This window comes from Dreissena polymorpha, chromosome 14, assembly GCF_020536995.1.
Source record: "Dreissena polymorpha isolate Duluth1 chromosome 14, UMN_Dpol_1.0, whole genome shotgun sequence".
NCBI lineage: Eukaryota > Metazoa > Mollusca > Bivalvia > Myida > Dreissenidae > Dreissena > Dreissena polymorpha.
The window spans coordinates 27,093,608-27,106,975 of record NC_068368.1 but is presented as its reverse complement, the minus strand read 5'-3'; the positions used below and the strand labels follow the sequence as shown (position 1 = coordinate 27,106,975).

At 36.7% G+C, this 13,368-nt stretch overlaps 1 protein-coding gene across 1 annotated transcript in view; it reads right to left on the bottom strand.

Annotated features, from left to right (window-relative positions):
* Nucleotides 1-13,368, bottom strand: part of LOC127858082 (xenotropic and polytropic retrovirus receptor 1 homolog) — a 41,800-nt gene that overhangs the window by 4,208 nt on the left and 24,224 nt on the right. The window contains exons 11-16 of the mRNA XM_052394970.1: nt 13,036-13,215; nt 11,315-11,462; nt 9,936-10,130; nt 8,286-8,461; nt 6,700-6,833; nt 2,252-2,437 (exon numbers count right to left, since the gene is read on the bottom strand). Coding sequence (XP_052250930.1) covers nt 2,252-2,437; nt 6,700-6,833; nt 8,286-8,461; nt 9,936-10,130; nt 11,315-11,462; nt 13,036-13,215 — 1,019 coding nt within the window. The remainder of the gene's footprint in view (nt 1-2,251; nt 2,438-6,699; nt 6,834-8,285; nt 8,462-9,935; nt 10,131-11,314; nt 11,463-13,035; nt 13,216-13,368) is intronic.

Sequence of the window (13,368 nt, the reverse complement as noted above, 5' to 3'; positions counted from 1 at the left end):
CATTGTTTTTTGCTTTCAAAGAGACAAGATACAATTTAATATAATTTGTAAATCATATTGACTGTTAAACGTAATGTATTAATTTAAATTACTAACTACATTTATCTTAATTACCTTTTTAACTGCTTATTTATTTGAAATCTTAAAAAAAAAAAGTTACATATAATTGTATGCTTCTATATAATTTTCCTGTGTTTTTTGTTTTTGATTATGCTCCCTTTAAACTGTATATTTAATATGTACAATGTACAATAATTATGTAATATGTATAATAATTTGTTGACAAACACATGTACAATAATTGGATAACATAATATATCCTGAACAGAATAACACATGGTTCATTTGTGTGTGCTTAATTTCTAATTATTTCTATTCTTATTTCCGATGTTCAAATATCTTAAAAATTATATACATTATATTAAGGACAATTGGCAGAATTATTAGGTCATAGTGAACAATAGTGCCAGTGTTACAATGTCAGTAAAAAGATTTTCAGCAAAAGAGAGGACACAGTCTCAGATGTTTTCATCTATTTTACCTATCACCTACATTGTGACCTTGACCTTTAACCCTTTGCATGCTGGGAAATTTGTCGTCTGCTAAATTGTCGTCTGTTGAAGTTCTAAAATTAGCATTTTCTTCGATCTTTTTCAAAGAATACTATCAGAATAGCAAACAGTTTGGATCCTGATTAGGCGCCACGTTCTGTGGCGTCTCATCTGGATCCAAACTGTTTGCAAAGGCCTTTAAAATTCGGTTCCCGCACTGAAAGGGTTAAACATTGGGACTTCTGTAAACACACTTCAAAATGGTTCATTTGCACAATACTATGTTTTGACTGTTGACCTCAATTTGCCCTGGATGCCGTTTTATCTTAGTGGATCTTATCTTAAATTCAAACTTTGATGATTTCATTGTGTCACAAAGATTGCTGTATCTTTTCTGTCTAGAAACAGCATCTTATCTCTTGGCATAACAACATCTAGAGCTGTCTTGGCCCCCATGTTGATGAATGCTAAGACTGGTCTTACCCAATAAGCAAAAATCTTACGACAGCTCAGTTGTGATTCCTTTGATAAAAATAAAACTGTTCATTGAACTAACGATAAGCGCTCTCTAAGATCTGTTGATAAAAATTGGCCTCCTGGTTCTTGCTTGAGACACTGTCTAATCAAGCTAACCACTTATGCAAAGTGATTGAAAAAAACATCAAAGCTATACAGACAAAGTTTTGCGCCAGACAAATGCAAGTTTCCTAAATTTCTTAAATTATAACCAACTTGGATGTTCCCAAAATGAGGCACTTTTTCTAACAGGCAAATAAAAACAGCAATGTACATGTACATATATTTAGAGAGGGAGACAGAACTAACTGCAACAAAGTGCATAAACATAACAAAACTTCAACACAACAAAAACTAACAAACTTCTATAACAGATGTTAACAGTGCAGGAGTTAGACTATGTTAAAACTACGTGAACCATTCACTACAACAACATAAACAACCAAACATGCAAAGTTAGCACTGTTGACATGACGTCTTTTGGAAAATATCTATATGTACTTGCTCTGTGAAAAGAGAGTTTAAAGCATGTGCATAAAGTGTTGTCCCAAATTAGTCTTTGCAGTCTGCCTAGGCCAATAAGGGACAACACTTTTAGCCTTAACTGAAATCTTAACTGTCATCCATGATTAGAATGCACTTTCTGCACATGGATTAAGCCCCCTTTTCACAAAGTGAGGCTCAATAAATATTTGCTTATAACAGTCTGCCTTTATGTAATGTGCGCTGCTTAAAATTAGTTTGCTTCATAATTATTTTTTAAAGAAATGAGACAGTCTGGTTCTTGATGTTGAATTTTTTTTTAATTAAACAGACAATTGTTGCTGATTTTAAAAATATTTCCACATTATACATGTTTTGTTTTTTGCAATTTTGGAGAAATTTCCAATTTTGGCAATGAAAGCAAATTTCTTCACTAGACAGAAAAGGGAAAATAATTATTGGCACATGTTCTTTTCCCAGTAATACAAGTAAATACTCCTATATACAATTAGTATAATATTGATTAATGATCAATTTATATAATTATATTACACAGTACGACGCCATGTGAATAGTTTGTGCTCGAAACACGAAACAGTGTCCTCCCAAAATGCCCTTCAGTGCCATACAAAAGGTAGCAGCAGAAGGCAAACAGCCAGAATTGTGGCGGGACGTATCACTACGCCCATGCGAGGACCTACTTTCCGATGAGCCTACGCTTCTCCAATCGATGTGTAAGGGCTCCATCCTCCTTATCCATCATTTCTATGAGCTGGGAGAGGTCGCTCGAGTCAATCGGGGCAATGGAAATGTCCCGGACTGCTCGGAACTGACCGCAGTTGTTCAAATGCTCGTTCTCCAGGCGGAAAAAGTTCCAGACAAATCGCCTGTAATGCAAATGAGCCTTGCTCTGTGAAAAGGAGGTTTAAGATCCAGTGTGGGTGGCAAGTGTCTTCACTGATTAGCCTGCGAAGACTGCACAGACAAATCTGGGAAACACTTTACACACATTTACTAAACCCATTTTCTCTGAGGGCGTTTCAAATCCAGTAAAAAATATTACTCAAAATTATAACAGCCAGTTATAAGCTTACATCTGTTACAATTTCAATCAAGTTATTTCAGTGACTTAATTGTTAACCCTTTCATATATGTGCTAATTGTAAGCAAATTTGTTTGCTAAAACAATTTGACAAGTTTGCTAATAACATTGCTTTTAAAATTTGTTTAAATTGGTTCTGAGGTTAACACACTGTGAACTGAACTTGTCGTTAAGTTTTGAGCATACATGCCCAGATGAAGAATTGTAGAATACTGAAATTATGTCTGAAAAACTTCAGTTATTGATCATCTTTGGAAATTAAAAATTTTGTTTCTATAACTGGCATCAAACTGCAAAAAACAATTAACACGCCTATTTAGAAATATTTTGCTGTTTAATAAAACTGTAGAAAAGAAATACACTTTACCAAAGGTCAGCTGAAGACAGATTTTTAAATTTCAAAATAATAAAAGTGTGATATAAATAGGTAAAAACTGATAAACATGGTTTTAACCTTTTCCCCCTCGGACACAAAGTGAAATGAATATGTGCAAACAGCATAAAACCAGAACATTAACTATCAGTCTGTTCAGGTTTTATGCTGTTTGCTCCTAATCCGGATCTAAGGGTTGGAAATGAAGCCTTTACAATTTAAATCTAGTAAGAAATACCTTAAATTAAATTTAACTTTCTAAGGGACTACAAATGTGTCTAAATATACAACTAGGTTGTAAAGGGTTAATCATGTTTGAATAAGTTTGTAAGACAAACAGTGGTTATTTATTACAAGAGCTAGATAACATTCTTTTTCCAAAACAACCTTTAAAATTGAAAACATTCAAGAAATGATTAAACACTGAAATGTTGAAATTTACTACAAGCAAACTTGATTGAATATGTTATATTTGTGCAATATTACAGTGCTACTCAAAGTCGTATGAGTTAAAAGAAAAAACAGGAATAAACATAAACAAGAGGACCAAGATGGCCCTAGTTCGCTCACCTGAGAGGAGTCAGTTCATTCAATCTTTAACAAATGTCAAACTTTACCTAGATATTGTCCAGACAAACATCACGGTCAAGTTTCATCATTATTGCAGGGTTCGACACTAAGGCACGTCCGACAGACATTGTCTAGTAAGATCGGTGGTCGGGCTAGTCAAACTGTGGGCTAGCTTGTCCGACTGGTCGTACATAACAAATCTATACTGATTCATATAACTATACCTAACCGAAAACCTTTTTCTCTTAATGTGTAAAATAACTCTCGTATCCGTTATTTACATCAGAACAAAACTAGCGTATATAAATAAACGTGGAGAATTCACATGATTCATCGCTATTTTTAGACGCGAAGGAGAGCTTCCCGCAGAAATTGCTTGTTTCCATTGGTCAAGTTGTCATGAATATTAATGATTTTCTGAAGTGTCTTAGAACTTTACATCATGTTTTTACGACTTCTATTGACAATCGGTATCATCAATGTAAACATTTTGGCGTAGCAGACGAGAGAATGTTATTTAAAGAATGGCTTTGTTCAAGATTGGATTTTCATCCGACAAATAAGTTAATAAAGAAGAATCCGACGGTAAAACTGACACAGATTATGCTGGAAAAAGGGCCTTGGAGCTGTGGTTGCATGGAGCACAGAGGTCAAGGAGGCCAGAATTTGATGACCTTGAATAAATGTCACCTGCTGTACAGACATCATTTATTTAACTGGTGATAAACAGTGAAATTATAACAAACAATTTATGTTGTTAAATAGTTTTATTTTATTTTTTTATCTTTGCACCAAAATGACTTTCTTGTGTTCACTTATTATTTACTGATAAATAATTGATTAAACAGTTACACGACACAATTGTGTTTATTTGTTATGTCATTTATGGTCTAGATCTAGTAGACATCATATTCGGGCTAGTACATTTTAAGAGGAGCTGGTCCGATGGTCTGGCTGTAAAAAAAGTTAATGTCGAACCCTGTATTGAACCAAAACTCTGGCGAATGGAGTGTTTTTATTTTTGTAAGATTTGACCTGGTTGCCTATATTTTGAGTTGACCCCCCTAACCAAACATCAAACTTTGCTTACAAAAATAAATATGCCCAAGATTCATAAAATCTGAAACAAAATTGTGACCTCTAGAGTGTTTACAACAATTTTGTATTATATAATGAAAATTTTGACAATCTAAGGGCAATAATTATGGCATTTATTATGTGATTTTGCTCATTATCAAACTTGACTGAGATCTTTCAGCAACTTTGATAAAGAATTCTTGAGAAATGTGAATGCTAGAGTGTTTACAAACCAAATGTGGACGGACGGACGGCGGACAAAGACCAATCCTAAAACCTCACCTGAGCAATCAGGTGAGCTAAAAAGTGTGTTTCACCGATCTGAGCCATTTTTCAAATTGTCTGAGAAATCAATAAACCCAACGTATTGACTAAGTTTCACGATGATTAGGCAAAAAATGTGACTTCTGTAGTGTTTAATCACAAGGTTTCTCTCTGGTCACATAAGGCAAACTGCCCCACCCCCTGTCGGCCATGTGTTTTGACCGATCGGGACCATTTGCACATTCATCTGAGATATATATAAAACCAATCTTTTCACCAAGTTTCATGATGATTAGGCAAATAATGTGACTTCTAGAGTGTTCACAAGCTTCTTTTACTATATAAATCTAAGAAACCCCCCCCCCCCCCCCCCCGGCAGCCATGTTTTTCAACGGACCGGAACCATTTTCAAACTCGACTCTTGTATCAAGGAAACAAATGTTCCGACCAAATTTCATGAAAATTGGGCCAAAAATGTGACTTCTAGAGTGTTCACATGTTTTCATTAAATACATATAGAGAAAAATGCCCCGCCCACTGGCGTCCATGTTTTTTTACCGATCTAGACCATTTTCAATCTCGTCCAAGATATCAATAAAACCAATATTTTGACCAACTTTCATGATGATTGGGCAAAAATTGTGACTTCTAGAGTGTTAACAAGGTTTCTATATAGCCAAATAAGGAAAACTGCCCCGCCCACTGGCTGCCAGGTTTTTCAACGGATCGGAACCACTTTTGAACTCAACCAACATATTATTAAGGCAAACATTTTGACCAAATTTCATGAAAATTGGGCCAAAAATGTGACTTCTAGAGTGTTAAATGTTTTCACTATATATATATAGAGAAAAATGCCCCGCCCACTAGCGGCCATGTTTTTTCACCGATCTGGACCATTTTCAAACTCGTTCAAGATATCAATAAAACCAATATTTTGACCAACTTTCATGATGATTGGGCAAAAAATTGTGACTTCTAGAGTGTGTACAAGGTTTCTCTATAGCCAAATAAGGAAAACTGCCCCGCCCACTGGCGGCCATGTTTTTCAATGGACAGGAACCACTTTTGAACTCAACCAACATATCATTTAGGCAAACATTTTGACAAAGTTACATGAAGATTGGGCATAAAATGTGACTTCTACAGTGTTTACAAGGTTTTTCTCTTTTTTTGACCTAGTGACCTAGTTTTTGACACAGCATGACCAAGTTTCGAACTCAATAGAGATATCATTGGGACAAATCTTCTGACCAAGTTTCATGAAGATCGGACAATAAATGTGGCCTCTAGAGTGTTTACAAATAAATGTGGACGGACGGACGGACAACAGACAAAGACCGGTCACAAAAGCTCACCTGAGCTAATAAAAACCTGCTAAGTATCAAAATATTATTATTTACACCACTAAAAATGAATTTTAAGACCACCCATGTATATAAATAAATGAAAATTAAAGGAAATGTGCGTATCAATTAAGTCTTCTTCTGGGAAAACTAGGCTTAATGCGTGTGTATAAAGTGTCATCCCAGATTATCCTGTGCAGTCCACACAGGCTAATAAGCGATGATACTTTCCATTTTTACGGTATTTTTCATTCAAAGAAAGTCTCCTTCAAGCAAAAATCCAGTTTTGGCGGAAAGTGTCTTCTATGATTAGCCTGTGCTGACTGCACAGGCTAACCTGGGATGAAACTTTAAGCGCATGCATTAAGACCCGTTCTCCCAATATGATGCTTAATTAAGTAAAGGACCTATTTGTACCTGAATATTTCAAGGGATGCCAGAAGTGTTGTCAGTATTTCTCCAGGCATGAACAATCCTTCACCCACTGACACTGTCAACGACCACGTGAACCTCAATATGAAGTCTTCTACTATGGCAAAGTAGTAGTAGAACTGAAAAACATGGCAAAGTAGTAGTAGAACTGAAAAACATGGCAAAGTAGCAGTAGAACTGAAAAACATGGCAAAATCTGTAACATTGTTTATCTTAAGAGACCATTTTTGTAAATGTTCACATATTTTCTACTTATAACTGTTATCCTTTTAGCAATGTACACGGCTCTTCAAATTTATCACATTAAAAGCGCAATTTCTCACATGATTGACAGAATTAAATTATTAGATCATTTACTCCCAATAATATTAATAATAACATAATACTCATGAGTATAATTAATTCACTCGGTATTGACCCCATGTTCATATTTGTGCTTCTACTATGGCGAAGTAGTAGTAGAACTGCAAAAAGAATCAAACCCATAATTTTGATTTTGCATGCCATAATTTTTACCATCAAGTAACTCTTACACAATTTTCTACTTTGTTCAGAATGCTGTGCTGCACTTTTGCAATTATGCCTATCTAGCTGATGTGCTCTACATGTCATGGCACAATGGACATGTCATCAGAAGCAAACAATAATATCACCGGCTTTTTTACAAACAAGTATTTTTTTTTCAGTAATTCTTATCATTTCTAAGCAGTTAACTAGTGTTCACCCAATGTTGGAGTGCCCATGCCTGTCCTGTAAGGGCAGAGGTTAGCTCTTTCCCCCATAACAAGCAAAGTGAAAATGGCTTTAGCAACCAGCATAAAACCAGAACAGCCTGCGAGTAACTCGCAGTCTGTTCAGGTTTTATGCTCTTTGCTGCTCATCAGTAATTAAGGGTTGGAAATAAAGCCTTTAAAACTTGAATAAAGTAAGAAAGGTTTTTAATTAAACTTAACTTTCTTAGGAACTATGAATGTGTCAAAATACATATCTAAGTGGTAAAGGGATAATTATAACTACGCTTCTCCCGAACCGCACAAGCCACAACCAAAATTGACTATCTTCCAGTAAAAAAACTTAATTGCCAAAAACTACATCAAAAATTCAAAAGTCTTCCCAATTTTTATGAGCCTCACAATTTAATGACCTGAAATAACATGGACACACTCTGGTCCTCACATAATGCAGTCTCAGGTACACAGAGGGCCCATTCCAAAATATATGTCATAAACCTTTCTCACTCAGATACGCATTTTGACGTGTTTGTAAAACCTTAGAAAATGTAATTTTCTTCCTGTCCAACCCAAAGATACTGAGCAAAAAACAGCATAAAATCTGAACAGACTTCAAGTTAATTTCTTAACCCGTTTTCACTCAGAAGCAAAGAGACAATGGCTATACATACAACCAGCATAAAACCAGACCAGCCTAAGAGTGACTGGTTGGAAATAAAACATTTAAAACTTGATTCTACTTATGAAGGTCTTTAATTTAATTTTTCAAAGAAACTACATTTGCATCAAAATACGTATCTAAGATGTAAATGGTAAAATCACATGCAGCATCACACAAACCTTGTATGCGTACACAATCTCCTCTCGTAGCAGTTTATTCTCGCCTGCGTTGGCGTCAAAGAGCCCCCAGTCCATCTTAAGGTCCCAGGTGAGGGTGTAACAAGAGCTGAACACCGCAGCGACGATCCACAAGTAGAAGAAAACGTGAGACTGACGATGCTCTTCACCCTCACGCTCTGTAAAAATTCACACAACAAGTAGAAGTAGACGTGCGACTGACAGTGATGTTCATCGCCGGTCTTTTTGAAAATACTGACAGCACAGGCTAATCTGGGACAACACTTAACAAACATGCATTTAGCCAAGATTTCCCAGAACATGCATTTAGCCCAGATTTCCAAGAAAATGCATTTAGCCCAGATTTCCCCAAAAATTTATTAAGCCAAGATTTCCCACAGCATACACTTAGCCCATATTTACCACAACATGCATTTAGCAAAGATTTACCAGAACATGCATTTAGCCCAGATTTCCCAGAGCATGCATTTAGCCCAGATTTCCCACAACATGCATTTAGACAGGATTTCTCATAACATGCATTTAGCCAGGATTTCCTACAACATGCATTTAGCCAAGATTTCACACAACATGCATTTAACCCAGATTTCACACAACATGCATTTAACCAAGATTTCACACAACATGCATTTAGCCAAGATTTCACACAACATGCATTTAGCCAAGATTTCACACAACATGCATTTAACCATGATTTCCCACAACATGCATTTAGCTAGGATTTCCCACAACATGCATTTAGCCCAGATTTACCACAACATGCATTTAGCCAAGATTTCCCACAACATGCATTAAGCCAAGATTTCACACAACATGCATTTAGCCAGGATTCCAACAACATGCATTTAACCAGGATTTCCCACAACATGCATTTAGCCAGGATTTCCCACAACATGCATTTAGCAAGGATTTCCCACAACATGCATTTAGCCAGGATTCCCCACAACATGCATTAAGCCCAGATTTCTCACAACATGCATTTAGCCAAGATTTCCCACAACATGCCTTTAGCCAAGATTTCCCACAACATGCATTTAGCCCAGATTTCTCACAACATGCATTTAGCCAAGATTCCCAAAATTGAGGCTCTTATGTGAGCTTGTAAAAAGAGCTGAACAATGTTGTGATCCATAAGTATTAGCATGCGACTGACGATGCTCTTCATCGCGGCTCTGCAAAAAGTGATTTTTTTCGTTTAATATTTTACAGCCTGTGGCTATTGGATTGTGAAAAATAGTGCAATAAACCGTGAAATAGGGAAAGATCAAACATTATTTATATGATTATAAATATCAGTATTTCAATGGCTTATAATTGCAAGTTTAACTGTGTTATTAGATTTATATTATAAAGTTCTACAGAATTATATCGCTGTTTAACAAACTCAATAAACCAATTATAGGGTTCTTTGGTTTATTGGAAAGATTTGGGGTTTTTTTTAAGGGGGGGGGGGGGGATTTTGATCAGTTTTTCAAGAAAAATGTCACATTTTGTAATTGGGATGCAAGTGGGTGTTATTTTAGGCACAAAAATGTACTGAGTTTGATGTTTTTTCCTTTCCTGATTCAAACAATACAGCTTTAGACATATTCTATATTAGACATAAGTCTAACTGCCCCATAACCGACTTACCAATCTGTAATCTATAGAGCGTTTGAAATATGGCCGTCAGGAACGTTGTGGAGTATTTCCCAGCATTTATCACGTGTGGAAAAACCAGCTTCGTGTCCCGATAACGCCGCAGACACTGAGCGAACCGAAACCATGCCGGAAGAATGCTGATCACCGTCCGGATACCGTAGGCGTAGCTTGTACACACGCTTGGTCCTGAAAAAAAAAGTTGCATTTAATGCCTTAGGACTCAGATACAAATTTCGACACATTTGTAGTCCGTAGAAAAATAAAATTAAATAAAAGAACTTTCTTCACATATTCCAGTGATAAAGGCTTCATTTCAAACCCTAAGATACTGATGAGCAGCAAACAGCATAAAACCTGAACAGACTGGGATATACTTTCGGGCTGTTCGGGTTTAATGCTGATTGCATAAAGCCATTTTCACTTTGCTTCTGAGTGAGAAAGGGTTAAAATAGGATAAGTGATTAAAAAAAAACTATGTTTGGATCTAAATAACAATGCAGTTCACACATGTGTTGTCCTGTAACAAAGTAAAGAATATGTTTCAGAACTCCTGGGACCATTTCATCAAATGCAAAATCTTAAAAGTTGAATCTATTAATCGCCAAACTACAATACAATGACACCAAAAAAGGAACTGGGATCGTTGAACAAGGTTATGTTAGGCATATTTTTATCTTCTCTCTGAATGAAACTGGTATAAACACATATTTAAGTAAATGCTTATGTCATCACGGCAGATTTTTAGCGCACCTGTCATTGCAAGTTTATAGAGTCTTTTTACCACCTTGCGTCGTGCGCTCATTCAAATGCCATCTTCTCTTAAAATGTCTGACAAATTTGCATATAATACTCTTTTAATATGAATAAATTAATTATCAACAAGCGAATAGAGAGACAATTATACCGATCTTATACTGATTTCTATGATTTACTGCTGAGAGGCATCGCATAAAGTTTTCTTAGGTAATCTGAGGTAATCATTGTGTTGCATAAAGTATTCTTAGGTAATCTGAGGTAATCATTGTGTTGCATAAAGTATTCTTAGGTAATCTGAGGTAATCATTGTGTTGCATAGAGTATTCTTAGGTAATCTGAGGTAATCATTTTGTTGCATAAAGTTTTCTTAGGTAATCTGAGGTAATCATAGTGTTGCATAAAGTATTCTTAGGTAATTTAAGGTAATCATTGTGTTGCATAAAGTATTCTTAGGTAATTTAAGGTAATCATTATGTTGAAGTACTAACCAACATCAAGCAAATCGGAATTCAAACTTTGTCAATACTGTCACAGATCGATTACTATGGAGTGTCTGAAGGTAACGGTATCAGATTATTCAAAATTAATAGAAAATTATTCCTCAATGCACTCACGGTCTGGTCCGATCCAGTCGACCTCGAAGGCGTAGAAGCAGGCCATGAACTCAAAGTCCAGCAGCACCGTGACAAGGCTGTTCAGCTGGTCGGCCAGCCAGAAATCTGCAAACCCCACATGGTGGAATGGGGCTGTAAAAATGCGGAACTGGAATGGAAATAGTATTCTGGATTAGATCCCTGACCTTGACCCAACAGGCCCTAAATCCCAAGCTTCATCTGCAGGTACAGGTGCAACTACCTACACAAATGATTTGCATGGAACACCTCATTACAAACTGAATTCATTAAGCAAAAACTGTTTTTCTATTTTTAATAACAGTGACTTTGACTTTACCAGCAGCAAATGCAATCTAAAGCAAAGTTTCCATGCCACCAACTTACACAATATGAAAGTTTTATAACAATCTGGTTTCAACTTTTTGCTTTACTGAGCGTACATTGTTCTACTTGGAGCATGACACAGGTGTTCAAATAATACTCCCAGTTGTTAAACAGGTGTACCTGAATATAATCAAATGAGCCTCACTCTGGAAAAATGGGTCTTAATGCATGTGCGTAAAGTGTCATCCCAGATTAGCACAGGCTTATCAGGGAAGACACTTCCGCCTTTTAAAGTATTTTTCATTTAAAGGAAGTCTCTTTGTATAAATAATACAGTTCAGGAAAAAGTGTAGACTGCACAGGCTAATCTTGGATGACACTTTACACACATGCATTAAGACCCGTTTTCCCAGAGTGACACTAATTTTATTATATTTAGGTACACCAGTTTAAAAACAGGGAGTATTATATGAACAAATAAATCTTGTCAGCTCTCTAGCTAACAAGGGCTGTTTGTAAAACATGCATGCCCCCCATATGGGCTGTCAGTTGTAGTGGCAGCCATAGTGTGAATATGTTTTTTGTTACTGTGACCTTGACCTTTGACCTAGTGACCTGAAGATCAATAGGAGTCATCTGCCAGTCATGATCAATGTACCTATGAAGTTTCATGATCCTAGGCATAAGCATTCTTGAGTTATCATCCGGAAACCATTTTACTATTTCGAGTCACTGTGACCTTGACCTTTGACCTAGTGACCTGAAAATCAATAGGGGTCATCTGCGAGTCATGATCAATGTACCTTTGAAGTTTCATGATCTTAGGCGTAAGCATTCTTGAGTTACATCCGGAAACTTTTTTTCTATTTCGAGTCACTGTGACCTTGACCTTTGACCTAGTGACCTGAAAATCAATAGGGGTCATTTGCCAGTCCTGATCAATGTACCTATGAAGTTTCATGATCCTAGGCCTAAGCGTTCTTGAGTTATCATCCGGAAACCATCTGGTGGATGGACCGACGGACTGACCGACCGACGGACCGACCTTCATGTGCAAAACAATATACCCCCTCTTCTTTGAAGGGGGGCATAAAAAGGTTTTCCCTGAGCGAGGATCAAATAACAAACACAACAAGATATGTGTTTGTCAGAAGCTATATATTTGACCTTTGACCTTGAAGGATGACCTTGACCTTTCACCACTCAAAATGTGCAGCTCCATGAGATACACATGCATGCCGAATATGAAGTTACTATCTTCAATATTGCAAAAATTATGGTAAAATGTTTAAGTTGGAGCAAACAAACAAACAAACAAACAAACCAACCAATCAACAGACAGGGCAAAAACAATATGTCCCCCACTATAGTGGTGGGGGACATAAAAATCCTCTTACTAGAATTCTCAGCAGCCACATCCGTGAGCTGTGATGGAATATCTTGATTGGATTGATGAGGAAGAGCAGCATGAATCCTGCCATGGCCAGCGGGAAGATGTAGCCTGAGACACCGAAGAAACCGCTAAACAGGTAGCCCAGCGCACTGATACACCACATGACAGCTAGGCCTGTGGAAAGCTGAAATAGGTAGAGTGTAACCACATGACGGCTAGGCCTGTGGAGAGCTGAAATAGGTAGAGTGTAACCACATCACGGGTAGGCCAGTGGAGAGCTGAAATAGGAAGAGTGTAACCACATCACAGCTAGGCCAGTGGAGAGCTGAAATAGGTA